Genomic DNA, 14,028 nt, shown 5'->3' with positions numbered 1-14,028 from the left:
GGAGAGCGAGTGCTAATAGGCATGGGGTCCTCCTTTTGGGGGATCAAAAATTTCTGGAACTAGCTGGAGGTGGTGGTTGTACAACACTGTGAATGCATAAATGCCACTGAATTGCACACTTTAGAAGGTATTTTTTTTTCAATGTTTGTTTTTGAGAGAAAGTGAGAGAGAGAGAGCATGAGAGAGGGAAGGGGCAGAGAGAGGGGGACAAAGGATCTGAAGCAGGCTCTGTGAGATCATGACCTGNTGGATGCTCAACCAACTGAGTCAGGCGCCCCTAGAAGGAATTTTTTTTAATTTTTAATTTTATTTATTCATTTGGAGAGAGACAGAGAGAGAGACTGCGTGTGCACACACAAGTGGGGGAGGTGCAGAGAGAGAGAGAGAGAGAGAGAGAGAGAGAGAGAGAGAGAGACTCCCAAGCAGGCTCCACACTATAAGTGCAGAGCCCAATTGGGGCCTTGAACTCACAAACCGTGACATCATGACCTGAGCCAAGCTTGAGAGTCGGATGCATAACCGAGCCACCCAGGCGCCCCTGAATTGCACACGTTAAAGTGGTTAATTTTAGGGGCACCTGGGTGGCGCAGTAGGATAAGTGTCCAATTTCGGCTCAGGTCATGATCTTGCGGTTCATTGGTTCAAGCCCCGCGTCGGGCTCTGTGCTGACTGCCAGCTCAGAGCCTGGAGCCTGTTTCAGATTCTGTGTCTCCCTCTCTCTCTGACCCTCCCCTGCTCTCTCTCTCTCTCTCTCTCAGAAATAAATAAAACATTAAAACGTTTTTTAAAAAGTGGTTAATTTTAAGTTGTGTGATCGCATCTCAACTTTTTATTTATTTTTTTTTAAGATTTTTTTAAAATTTTTAAATGCTTTTATTTATTTCTAGGAGAGAGAGAGAGAGAGAGAGCAGGGGAGGGTCAGAGAGAGAGGGAGACACAGAATCTGAAACAGGCTCCAGGCTCTGAGCTGGCAGTCAGCACAGAGCCCGATGCGGGGCTCGAACCCACGAACCGCGAGATCATGACCTAAGCGAAAGTCGGACGCTCAACCGACTAAGCCACCCAGGCGCCCCTCAACTTTTTAAAAAGGAGGAAAAATTCACCCATAAATTTCCAATCAGCAGTGACTCCTCTCTTCCATATTTCCTTCTAGTCTTTTTTCTATTCTCAATGCAATTTTTAAATGTATGTTTACTTGTAACCACAGCCCTCAATCTTGCTTGTTGGGGAGCCGTTATAGGATTGAATGAGTCAAAGGTGTCCAATGTGAGGACAGGCTTTCTTTCAGTGGCTCAGGGTTAGTGATTCAGTGAACAATGTATCCTTAGCGCTGCCAAGTTGGGCACTGGATGTCCCTCCAACCTGGCCTGTCAAGGGCTTTTAGGCTGTTGCCAGTATGCATATGTGGCACCTGTGGGGTGTCGGGCAGATCTGAATGCCTCACGTGGGTTAGTCCATTTTATCTCCTGACAACACTAGGCTGCGCATGACACTGTTATCCCCACTGCACACACAGGGGGGCGTAGGGAGGTCAGGCTCCCTGGAGGTCCCACAGTTACCAGCTTGTTTGATTGTAGAGACAGGGGCGGGGCATCTGTAACTATCTTTATTTATTTTTATTTACTTATTTTTTTAAGAGGGATAACTTTCAAGGGCGCCTGGGTGGCTCAGTTGGTTAAGTGTCTGACTCTTGATTTTGGCTCAGGTCATGATCTCACAGTTTGGTGAGTTCGAGCCCATGTCAGGCTCTGTGCAGACGGTGTGGAGATTCTCTGTCTCCGCCCCACTTGTGCTGACTCTCTCTTTAAATAAATAAATAAACTTAATTTTTTTAAAAAGAGGGATAACTTTTTTAATTTTTTAAAAATGTTTATTCATTTTTTAGAGACAGAGAGCATATGTGCAGGTGGCAGAGAGGCAGAGAGAGAGACAGGGGGATGGAAAGCACAGAGCCTGATGCAGGGTTCAAATTCACTATGAGATCTAGTGAATTCTCTAGAACTATGAGATCATGACCTGAGCCAAAGTAGGAGGCTCAACTGACTGAGCTACCCAGGCGCCCCTGTGCGTCTATATTTTGCCCTTGGTCAGCCTTCTCTTCACGGGGAATTGGTCCAAAGGTGTTCAGTGAGCATCTATCCTGGGCTGGTTGAGGGTGGGGGCTGTGGAGGTGACCCAGCCTGCCTTGATTTCTCCCAACATCTTCCCCTCAGTGCTTGGCGGGGGCAGGTAGAAGGCAGAGGGGAGGCTGGATGCCCGGTTTCACTCTCCACTCTACCCACTCTGTCCTCTTTTCCTTCTCCTCAAGGCCAAGTTCGCTCCACCAAGCCTGGGACAATGGGGAGGAAAAAAATCCAGATCTCACGCATTCTGGACCAAAGGAATCGGCAGGTGAGTTCAGTGGGTACAACAGTGGTTGGGAGAAGGCATTCTTGGCAATGGATGCAGCCTGGGCAGAGGCATGGCCATCTAAGGGAGCTACAGGGGTACGGAGGGCCTTGATGTGGCGTCGGCACTTTGAGATGTAGCATTTGCCCATTTTCATGATGATTTATTTGTTTATTCTCCCTGATGACTGAAGCCCCAGTCATAGGAGAGATGGAGCTTGACACAAGCACCCAACCCACAGGGCTGGTTCAGAGGGAGGGACAGAACTGAGGAAGCTCAGAGAGAGAATGTAGGCTCTGCCCTGGCGACCCAGGAAAACCTCCCAAAAGGGGAGGACATTTGGGCTGGGTCTTTGAAGTACCAATAGGAATTTGCCAGGTTGAGGGACGCCTGGGTGGCTCAGTCCGATGAGCGTCTGACTCTTGATTTCAGCCCAGGTCATGATCCCAGGGTCATGGGATCGAGCCCTGCATTGGGCTCTGCACTGAGCATGAAGCCTACATAAGATTCTCTCTCTCTCCCACTGACCCTCTCCCCAACTCATGTGTTTTCTCTCTCTAAAAAAAATAAATAAAAGTAATAAAAAATTTTTAAAAAATTAAAAAAAGGGTCGCCTGGGTGGCTTAGTCGGTTAAGCGTCCGACTTTCGCTTAGGTCATGCTCTCGTGGTTCGTGGGTTTGAGCCCCACGTCAGGCTCTGTGCTGACTGCCAGCTCATGGCCTGGAGCCTATTTCAGAGTCTGTGTCTCCCTCTCTCTCTGACCCTTCCCTGCTCACGCTGTCTCTCTCCCTCTCCTAGAAATAAATAAAAATATTTTTAAAAAATTAATAAAAATAGGAGTTAGTCAGGTTGAGAAGTGTGAAAGAGGGAGCGGTACAGCCAGAAAGAACAGTACATATCAGGCATGGAACCGTAAGGCCTGCTCGGGGAGCAGTTAGGCACCTCCATCTCCCCCCATGATGCCCCAAATCCAAGTCTTCTCCCACCCTGCCTGTGGGTCCTGCATCCAGGTGACGTTTACCAAGCGGAAGTTCGGGCTGATGAAGAAGGCCTATGAGCTGAGCGTGCTCTGCGACTGTGAAATCGCCCTCATCATCTTCAACAGCGCCAACCGCCTCTTCCAGTACGCCAGCACGGACATGGACCGCGTGCTCCTGAAGTACACGGAGTACAGCGAGCCTCACGAGAGCCGCACCAACACTGACATCCTCGAGGTACCCCTGGGGCCCTACTCCCCGGCGCCCTCAAGTCCAGCCCCCTGTGCGTGCTCAGAGCCTAGGGACTCTCAGTTTGCCCAAAGGATGGGTGTTGCAAACTGGCTTTACTGCTGGCGAAAGCAGGCTCGAGGCGATGTAGGGTCCCTCCTAGGGTCAGCTGCCTGAATAGTAGAAATAACAGCATCAATCGCTGTGCATCAAGGGCTGCGCTGTGTCTCTCTCACATCATCTCATTTAATCCTGTCATCTGCTTGGGGAGTCCAGAAACAGAATTGAAAGGACACATTGCAGGGTGCCTGGGAGGCTCAGTTGATTGAACATCCGAGTTCAGCTCAGGTCATGATCTCAGGGTTTGTGGGTTCGAGCCCCGCGTCAGGCTCTGTGCTGACAGCTCAGAGCCTGGAGCCCGCTGCGGATTCTGTGTCTCCCTCCTCTCTGCCCCTCCCCCACTCTCACTCTGTCTCTCAAAAATAAACAAACATCAAAAAAAAGAAAGAAACAAAGAAAGCACACATTGAAGCAAGCCCACCTCACTGAAGTCCAGGAGTGTTTTTGTCTGAGCTGCCGTGTCCTCAGGAGAAAGAGGCAGAAGCAGTCTGGGCGCTAGCTGATGGTCAAGATCACTGTCCCTTTAGATATGGGAATTTGTACACAAGTTGGGAAGCTAAAGCCACAGGGCTGGAGAGACCAGCAAGCCGAGGATAGTACCTGGGGACCCTAATGTTTCAGGAGGGTGGGAAGAAGCCGTCAGAGGAGAGGCAGGGGCCAGGAATGTGCAGGTCCTGGAGGGAGCGCTCAGGAAAGCCTATAAAGTTGTCCTCAGGCGCTCAGTCAGCCAGCATTTATTAAACACCTACTGCACGCCAGGCCCTGAGGCTGCACGTGAGTGCAGAATGGAGGCAGCAGGGTCATGCTCAGGAGGAGTGTTAGGAAAGAGCTGGCAGCTCCAGGTGGATCTCCGCCCTCACGGGGTGACCTGGGCCTCTCCGGAATTTGCCGGGTGATGGTGCACTAGGGTTTTGGCCAATGGGATTGGCAGGCTGTGCCTGCACTCCGGTCCTCCCTCAGGGCTGGGTGGTTAGGTGTCTTCTCTCTCCTATAGAACCAGGCTCCCTGGCCAGGACGGAGGGAGGGAGAGTCACCGTGTTGTCTCCCCTTTCCACAGACACTGAAACGGAGAGGTGTGGGCCTCGATGGACCAGAGCTGGAGCCAGATGAGGGGCCTGAGGGGCCGGGAGAGAAGCTGCGGAGGTTGGCAGGTGATGGGGGTGACCCAGCCTTGCCCCGGCCCCGGCTTTATGTAAGTGGCTCCCTGTACCACTATGAAGGGGCCCTCCCTCACCTCCTAGGCCCAAGTGGTTAAGGCTGAGACTAAGGCAGGGACCTAAGGCCAAGAAGCCTAGAGTCTGGGAGCAGATCTCTGCCTAGGTGGAAAGGGAGGGCTTCCTGGAGGAGTAGGCCTTGTAGCTGAAACTTTGAAGGATGAATGAGAGTTCAGTGGACAGCCATTTCCTTCCTTCTGTATTTCTTTGATTCATCAAACACTCTGGGAAGCCCCCTCAGTGCCAACTCTGTGCTGTGTAAGAAGCTTTGGCTCTGGGCCTAGCTGTCAAGAAGTGACAGCACCAGACATAGTCTCCTTCAGCCATATGGGGTTAGGCCAGAGGGAGGAGGAGCGACGGCTTCCAGAGGTGGAGTCTGGCCCCTGATTTTCTGTCTTGGACTTAATGCCCTCATCTCCATGTTCCTCCAACCAATCCCATCCTCTCTGTCTTCAGCCAGCAGCCCCTACTATGCCCAGTCCGGACATGGTATATGGGGCCCTGCCCCCACCAGGCTGTGACCCCAGTGGGCTTGGGGAGGCCCTGCCGGCCCAGAGCCGCCCATCCCCTTTCCGGCCAGCAGCCCCCAAAGCTGGGCCCCCAGGTGAGCATGGGGCATAGGCCCTGGGGGAGAAGGGGGTAGGAGTCCCAGGGAGGCTTGTAGGGGGGACCTTGGCTTTGGCACTGCTTGTCTGTGTGTATTACCTCTGGAGCTCAGACTTCATTAGATGACATGGCCACGTGCCCTCTCTCTGGGGTCTCCTGCTCTTCAGGCCTGGCACACCCTCTCTTCTCACCAAGCCACCTTGCCAGCAAGACACCACCACCCCTGTACCTGGCAGCGGATGGGCGGAGGCCGGACTTGCCTGGTGGCCTGGCGGGGGCCCGAGGGGGACTGAGCACCTCAGTGAGTGCGGGGAAGGTATGGCAGGGCTGAGGGGGGAAGACAGGATGACCTGGGGTGTGGGCCTCAGTTTCCCCTTTTCCTTATCTCCCCACAGAGAGGCCTCTATGGTAGCCTACAGAGTCCATGCTCTGCCACAGCCCCGGGACCCCCACTCGGGAGTTTCCCCTTCCTCCCTGCAGGCCCCCCAGGTATGTACCCCCTACTTGCCCTGTGGTGGGAGACATCCTTACGCCTGCTGGGGGGTGGGTATCAACACTTCCCCCCACACACACCCCAGAACTCTAAACGGGTTGGTGGGATGGGTCAGACTTGCCTGGGCAAGGGGCTCCCTGAGGTCAGGGCCTCAGTTTATTCCTCCTACCTTCTAGAATATGGCCTGGGAGACCCCCCTCCACCCCCTGGCCTGCTGCAGCCCCCCACCCTGGCCCCCTGGCAGCACTCGAGGGGTGATGGGCCCCCAGCCGCTCCTCCGCAGCCCAGGTAAGTACCCTAACTGCCTCTCCTCTCTTCCCTCCCCAGTTCCAGTCACTGTAGGGTCCCTCCAAGTCTTCCGAAGCCCCTAGCCAAAGCTGACCCCTGGTGGCCACTTCTCGTTCTACACTCGGCCCCTCCCGACCGTTCTTGGTAGGATGGGTGGCTATTTTGGAAGCCCCAAGAGGGATCGCCACCCCCTCCTTTCCCAAGGTCCTCCTGCCGAGCCTTTGCCCACGCCGTGCCACCTCGCTGGCTTTCCTCCCTTGCTCTCTGAGCTCATGGCTCTCCTCTCTCTCTCTCCTTGCAGTGGGGGTCGAAGTCTGGGCGAAGAGGGTACCCCCGCCCGCGGCGCCTCCCCGCCGACACCCCCAGTCAACATCAAGTCCGAGCGCCTCTCGCCGGCCCCCGGGGGCCCCGGCGACTTTCCCAAGACTTTTCCCTACCCCTTGCTCCTGTCCCGGCCCCTGGCAGAGCCCCTACGGCCAGGGCCCCCCCTGCGCCGGCTGCCCACTGCGGACGGCTGGGCCCGGTAGTGGACGCAGGAGTGGCACCGGTCCTTCTTCCCACGCGGGGCTGGGCTCGGGCACGTGGGGTCCCAATCTCCTTCCCCGCGTTCTTAGAAAAGACCCAGCAGTTACGACCCTCTGAAGTGAGGGCCTGGCGTTTGGATCCACAGTCGGTGGGGGTCGGGGGGTCTCCTTTCTCCCTTTCCTGTGTGTGTATCCACCAATAAAACACTTCTGGTGTCCGTGGACGAAACTATCTGTCTGTCGCCGCTCAGACACCACGTCCGGGTCCTCCCATTGCTTCCCAAGAGGACTCAGTCTTGCCTTGTCTCAGTTTGGGGTATCTCCTCCAGAATCCTACCCTGAGACAAGGATTCGAGGATGGGTGTCCCGGAGGAAGGCCATTGAGGGGTAGGGGCGTGGCGGGGAAGAGCCCTGCAGGGGGCGCCGGCGAGCTGGTGACTTCGAGAGCAGCGCCGCCTACCTCCCCCTACCCCTGAGGACCTTGGGTAATGGCTTAGAGCGCGCACTTAATGTGGTTCCACTCCAGGGGCGAGAGGCTGGGCTATTCACCCTCCACCTCCTGAGGATGTCGAGTCTTGTGCTCAAGGGGAAGACCCTAGGTTGGGATGCAATCGCTTACAGCAAGAAGTACTTGGGAATCCTGAACGTTGTCGTGATACTCGCCGGCTGCCAGCGGCCTATACACTATTCATCTTTTAAATGAGCATGTCCCTTGATCCCTTGACCCAGCAATTTCGATCCACCGGAGGGAGGAGGGAGCCGGGCGTTTTTCTACCCACTCTTGGGGCCCACAATCTCCCCGCATTCTGGTCAGTCTCCTGAGGGTAGGCTTGGGTGTTCAGGGTCCGGAGGGGACTCCGTTTGCTTCTCCAGTCCAGCCACCCCGAGGTGGTCTCAGTGGGATGTTTGTAACATGCAGATTTGATCCCTGACCTTTCGGAGAAGAGCTCCTGGGCTGCTCCCACCCACTCTACTCCGTCTACTGTCCCTGTCGCCCACCATGTCCCTTGCCCTGAGCCCCGCCTAGTAATACATCCAGCCCCAAGCCTTGGTTAGGTGAAATGGAGGCAAGGCTGGAGGAGGGGCACTTCTAAGCCTCTGGATCTCACCCTCGCGGTGGACAAGAAGTCAGGCCGGTCCCTGAAGTCAGTACCCACAGGTTAAGTGCCCACTGTGGGGTTCATAAAAATGTGGACTGCTTTAAAAGACTGCGCGGTGGGGGACTCGGGCCGGTGGGTGTGGTTCTGCATACCCNGGGGGGGGGGGGGGGGGGGGAATAGAAAGAAAAGAAAAGAAAAAAAGGAAATAGTAATAAAAAAAATAAAACCCCGGAGTACCTGGGGGGCTCAGTCGGTGAGGCTTCTGATTCTTGGCTTCAGCTAAGATCATGATCCCATGGTTTGTGAGTTTGAGCCCCGCATTGGGCTCTGTGCTGACAGCGTGGAGCCTGCTTGAGATTCTCTGCCCCTCTCTCTCTCCCTCTACCCCTCCTCTGCTCGCTCGCTCTCTCTCTTTCTCTCTCTCTCTCAAAATAAATAAAATAAACTTTAAAAAATAAGTAAAATCCCTCTTGGCTTCCAGGGGCTCTGAGCCTGGGGACTCAGAAGGGCTGTGTCACATGTTGCATGCACATGTGTGATTTTACATGTACAGCTTGGGGTGACCTGGTCCATGAGAGGTCAGTGAGCAGGCTACCGGCTTCTGGAACCGTCCGGACTCCAGCTCTGCACCTGCTGGCTCTGTGCGGGAGGACACACAAGGAGGGTTGTGTGGAACTGTCTTCTGCCAGCCTTTGTAAAGACACCATTGTGATGTCAGTCAGGGCCACTGTCACCACCAGAGGGTTACTGAATCTCCCAGTAGCTCAGTCACTGGTTGAAAGCATCATGGGAATTGTGTCCTGGGCACAAATGTAGTCACAGCTGAGAGATGCATTTTCAAAAGCATCATAAGTAGAGACGGTAGAATGGCCAGTATGGAATGAGAGTGTGGACTTCAGTGTGGTCAGAGAGGGTGGGATGTTAATGTAGACAGACGTAAGAGTGTCTAGTGAGGGTCAGAGAACATGGAATATCCAGTGTAGGATACAGAATGTGGATTCACCCAATGGACAATAACAGAGAACAAGGAATGTCCAAGGTACAACAGACCGCATGCACATCCAATGTAGAATAAGAGTGTGGAGTGTCTGTTTTAGAACAGAGGAGGGACGTTATCTGGCTCAAATGTTAAGAGGCACCGTCAAGCTACTCAGGGAAAAATAGTCTGTGGGGGGTGAGGTGGAGGATGGTGGATGGAAGATGAGGACCCCCTGAGGTCCAGGATGTGTGTGTTTCCTGTGGTTCACTACCTAGGGGGCGCTGTGACACCTAAATTCATAAGCCTGGATCCAGGGGGAGAGGTCAAGGTGTAAAGTAGAGATTTGGGCTTCCCAGAGCCTCAGTATCTTCATCAATAAAATGGAGACCATTGTCCTGCCACTTCAGCCTACTAGAGGGAGCACATGAGTAAGCCACCCCACCTTCCCAGGCTGGTTTCCTCCTCTCCCCCTTCTCTGACACCCTCCCCAAATCCCAGCTTCCCTGCATCCCTCGTGGATTCATAAATCAGATCATGACCCCCATGTCGGTCCAGGGAAATCCGGTGGCCCTCTCCACCACTGTCACCCATCCTTTCTCAAGGGCACCCTCTGTGTCCAAAGGACCAAAGCCACAGTGAATCCCCTCCAAACAGACATCCACACGTGCTCATAAACAAAGACAAAAACATCCACAGAGACATGGTAATCAACTATACAGGCCGCACTCATGGGTCCCATAAAAACCCTCAGACATCTAATCACACCCACATGTATGTTCACATTCAGGCAGACACACTTCCCCATAAAAATGCAGATGGCAAAATTTAGGTTCCCAGGCTATAAGGTTTTTCCTCCAAGCCTTGAAACACAAAACATAGATTCTTTTCGAGAGAGACAGAGAGAGTGCATGAATGTGTGCGGGAGTGGGGCAGAGAGAGAGAGAAAGAGAGACAGACTCTCAAGCAAGCTCCACACTCAGGATTGAGCCTGATGATGGGCTCGATCCCATGACCCTAGGATCATGCCCTGAGCAGAAATCAGGAGTCTGATGCTCAACCCACTGAACCACCCAGGTGCCCCTAAAACATCAGATTCTTGAAACTGATTTTTTTTGGTCTTTGATCCAGCCATGCCTGAAGCTGACTGTGCTTTTTGTTGTTGTTGTTACAAAATTTTCCTTTTTAATAATAATAATTATTATTATTTTTAATATTATTATCATTATTATTTGCTGGAGCCCACTTGAATTGGAGTGTGTGTGTGTGTGTGTGTGTGTGTGTGTGTGTCACAATCCGAGTCCTGGCTAATAGAGATGAATAAGGGTTTGCCAAATGAAAAACATTGAGAAAGGAGGTATTCCAAGATGAATGATAGAATTTACAGGGACCTGGAGATATGAGATAGTGGCAAGCTGTCTATAGTGTATACAATAGTACTGGGGGCCGATTGAAGTCAGGTAGCGGTGTAAGAATTCAGTCTGGGCACTTGGAAATCTAGTCATTGGGAGCTATTGAATATTCCAGATCAGGGAACTCAGAACTCTCCAGCGGGAGGCAGTGCGTGGACAAATTAATGTATTTGCCTCAGACCTGCGAGATAGATCTAGATGCTAGAAGACTGAATCTCAGAAAGGACAGCCACACAAGGTCCCAGAGACAGTCTTGGCTCAACCGAGTCTATCAAGCGTCCTCAAACTACAACTTCCGGCATGCAACGCGAGCGACCTCGTTTCCCTCTTGGTTTGCTCCAGCTTCAAGCCTGACGATTGGTCTTACGGGCTGTTTGTCAGAACGGAGTCGGTTCCTGATTGGTTGCATTCCCTCGAGGTGCCCGCCGTCGCAGGGCAGCGGACCGCGTTCCCGCGGGCGACATGGTGAGCCGGCTGCCTGCTGTATGGGGCGCCTTGAGGGGTGGGAGACCCCTCTGAGGGGGTCCAGGGAGACACCGAGAAGACGGGGATCCCTTTGTGGGGATTGGGAGCTCTGAGGGACTCTGGGTTTCGCTGAGAGCCTTGTGTCCCTCCCTGGGTTCAGAGTTTCGCTGCGAGACCTATGTGGGGGGCTGGGGAGGCGGGGGTTCTGCCTATGGGATTGGAGTTCCCTGAGCGTTCGGGAATTCTGGAAAATCTCTGAGGCCCCTCTGGGAGCCTGGAGTCCTGTGGAGGGGTCGCGGCCCTGCGAAGGGGACTGGGGACCCGAGAACGTAGGGACCCTCGCTAGGGAGGTCTGAGGTTCCCCTGGAGCCCACGCTGGCGACGTGGGTCCTGCATAAACGTGGGGGCCGCTGCGTGTGTTGGGGTGTGTGGAAGTGCCAGAGAGAGAGCCCTGGGAGGAGGAGCCAGGCCGAAGGGATCTGGGTGGCCGCAGGGCGAGCCAGGGTCCCAGAATTGGAGACGGCACAATTGGACCCTTCAGGTCTCACGTGGCTCTGGGTCCAACCTATTGACTTTATTCTTATTAAGTTTATTCTTAAAACTTAGCCTGCCCACTGTGGGTCAGGCTGGTGTGGGGCGAGAGCGGGAACTCCCAACCCCCAAGTGTTGGGACTGGCAGAAGGCGGGGCCCTGGAACGTGACCTGACCCTGCCTGGGGGAGTCCCCAACGAGGGGTGTTTGGAGGTGTGCCTGAACGTAAAAAGTGGATGTGGTTCCGGGTGCAGGAAGCTGTAGGAGGTGAGCGGAGAGGTTCTCAGGAACAGAATGGAGGAAAGTCTCCGTTGGTATTAGCAGGGACCCGGATTCTCGTATTCTTGGATTGTAGATCCAGGGAAAGGCTTTTAGCGGGAGAGGGACGTGGGCTGATGCGAGGCTCGAGATATCTTTGGAGATTTGCAAAGCCAGAACCTCAAGACCGGGGGCTGCGTGTTGAGGGTGGCTTGATAAACATCCCTGGACCGACCTCGGGAGCCTCAGGTGGAGGGATGCCTGCCTCTCTTTCCCTTCCCTTCCTCCTTCTTCCTTCCCTTTTACTCTCTCCTTCCTTCCGCCCGTCCTATCCTAGGTGCTGGAACCGAAGTTTGAACAATGAGTCCCCTCCCTGGGAGGTATCAGAGGGTGATGGGGTCTGCAATGGAGAGCCCGAGGGTCTGGGAGGACCTCTGAGACCCCAGTGGTTCGACGCTGGGAGGGCTCCTGAGAGAACCGGGCAGTTACAGGCAGTGAGGCAGGGTGTCTTGAGCTGGGCCCGCCAGGCCTTGCGGGCTGCGAAAAGGAGCTGGACGTTGACCGACAACCTGGGTCGCCGGGAAGGGCAGAGTGTGGCAATGATGTGCGGGTACTGGGGCTCCGGAGATGATCTGCGAGCTCCACAGAGAGAGAGGTCCAGGCTAGAGGTGCTGCTCTGCTGGGGTCGTGCTGCGCGGTAGGTGGTTAAAAGCTTAGCAGGAGATTGAGTACCAGGGTAGAGGCCGCAGAGAGAAGAGAAAAGTCGGCAGGGGAGCCCAGGATCTTATGTCTGAGGAGGCGAGGTAGGGAGGCTCTGGGCGCGGGGAGGGGCGGAAGAGGATCCTTGGTGGAGGGGCGGGCCCTCAGAATGGCCCTCCTCCCTGGGCTTGGAAGGGAGCCTCCTGACCGTNTAGCTAGTTGGCCCTTGGGGGTTAGTTATGGGGGGTGAGCAGTGAGAATAGGAGATTAGTGTGATTTAGAGACCTGACTTAATTACTGAGCAGGTGTTTTTGGTTTCAGTTTACAAGTTACAGGCATAGAGGGGCACCTGGGTGGCTCAGTGGGTTCAGCAGTCTACTCTTGATTTGGGCTCAGGTCATGATCCCAGGGTTGTGGGATTGATTCCCGCCCCCCCCCCAATCTTGCTTGAGATTCTTGCTCTCCCTCTGCCCTTCTCCCCTGCTTGTGCAAGCTCTCTCTCTCTCTCTCTCTCTCAAATTAAAAAAAAATTTTTTTTAAAAAGAAAACAAGTTAAGACATAGAGAAAATATCCTGTTAGTTATTTTAATGATGGATTTCTCACTAGTCCTTCTGAATTCCTATGCTGTCCCGGTACCCATTACACTAGAGGTTTTCCTATTAAAATTAGCATATTTTTGCCTGATTAATGGATACTTTTAATAATTAATTTTAATATTAAAGTAATCTTTATTTCACTTTTGTTGTTAATTATAATATCATAATATAATCGACAGCTCTCCTGAGCACATAATTTTATATAATTATGTAATTACTGATACCAAATTGGTATTTACTGCATTCAAGCAGAAAACCCAGCCTCAGACTGATTACCAAAAGCATTTTTTTCTAAAACGTTTTAAAATTAGTATATGAAAACGTGTTAGGAATTGTTAGAAAGTTTGTTATGTAGAACTTGTTGAGAAATTTCTAATTTAAAAAGTCATCCCACTCAAATGTGTAAGTCTTTGTCCTGAAACTGGTAGTGGCCAGAAATAGCCTTTCCAAGGAGGCTGATTACAAAGGAAGGGAGAAGCAGAGGGCGATGGCATCATCAGGATAATTTAAAGTGGGAAAGACGGGAAGGGGAAGGGCCAGGGTGAGCCAGGATGTGTGGGAGAGGAACCTCTTTCCCTGGCTGTGCCAGGCTCAATGTAGGTCCGGAAGGTGGTCCTGACAGCACATGAAACAACATAGGCAGCACCCCATTTCCCGATGGGGAAATCAAGGCATCAAGGAGATGAATAACTGAAATCCAGAGCAGAGGCCAGAAGCGAACCCCAGTCTCTACTCAAGCGTGTGTGTGCTGTCTGCCACCTTACACCCCACTAGGTGGTGGTGGTAGGGAGTGGGGGAATCCACACACAGCAGGAACTCCCGGGGTTGAGTCTGAGTCCACTCCAGGCCCTCCAAGATGCAGCTGGAGGCTGGGAGGCCCACCCTCCCCAACCTGGCCCCAGTTTCTCTATAAATAGCCTGAGTTCTGAGGGAGTGAGCTTGTGACCTTCTGGCAGGCACTGCCCTTCATGTCCCCTCTCCCCAGGCGGTCCTGGGCGTGCAACTGGTGGTGACCCTGCTCACCGCCACCCTCATGCATAGGCTGGCACCGCACTGCTCCTTCGCTCGCTGGCTGCTCTGCAATGGCAGGTGAGCCACAGCCCCGCTCCGGGTGGTGGGAGGAGCCCCCCCGGGCCCCGCCCCATGTCCCC

General features: G+C 53.5%; 2 protein-coding genes across 2 annotated transcripts in view; both read left to right on the top strand.

Moving 5' to 3' along the window:
- MEF2B (myocyte enhancer factor 2B) overlaps window positions 1-7,068 on the top strand; it is a 26,328-nt gene extending 19,260 nt beyond the window's left edge. Inside the window, exons 3-10 of the mRNA XM_077777414.1 lie at window positions 2,309-2,391; window positions 3,400-3,603; window positions 4,772-4,906; window positions 5,385-5,532; window positions 5,702-5,835; window positions 5,930-6,023; window positions 6,204-6,315; window positions 6,617-7,068. Coding sequence (XP_077633540.1) covers window positions 2,338-2,391; window positions 3,400-3,603; window positions 4,772-4,906; window positions 5,385-5,532; window positions 5,702-5,835; window positions 5,930-6,023; window positions 6,204-6,315; window positions 6,617-6,842 — 1,107 coding nt within the window. The 5' untranslated portion in view covers window positions 2,309-2,337 and the 3' untranslated portion in view covers window positions 6,843-7,068. The remainder of the gene's footprint in view (window positions 1-2,308; window positions 2,392-3,399; window positions 3,604-4,771; window positions 4,907-5,384; window positions 5,533-5,701; window positions 5,836-5,929; window positions 6,024-6,203; window positions 6,316-6,616) is intronic.
- Window positions 7,069-10,747: 3,679 nt separating this feature from the next.
- TMEM161A (transmembrane protein 161A) overlaps window positions 10,748-14,028 on the top strand; it is a 15,545-nt gene continuing 12,264 nt past the window's right edge. Inside the window, exons 1-2 of the mRNA XM_077777214.1 lie at window positions 10,748-10,792; window positions 13,863-13,966. Of these exons, the coding sequence (XP_077633340.1) occupies window positions 10,790-10,792; window positions 13,863-13,966 (107 nt within the window). The 5' untranslated portion in view covers window positions 10,748-10,789. The remainder of the gene's footprint in view (window positions 10,793-13,862; window positions 13,967-14,028) is intronic.

This window comes from Crocuta crocuta, unplaced genomic scaffold (assembly GCF_008692635.1).
Source record: "Crocuta crocuta isolate KB4526 unplaced genomic scaffold, BGI_CrCroc_1.0 scaffold77, whole genome shotgun sequence".
In the NCBI taxonomy this organism is placed as follows: Eukaryota; Metazoa; Chordata; class Mammalia; order Carnivora; family Hyaenidae; genus Crocuta; species Crocuta crocuta.
Note: the sequence above shows the minus strand (reverse complement) of the source record. Positions and strands in the feature narration are given on the sequence as shown.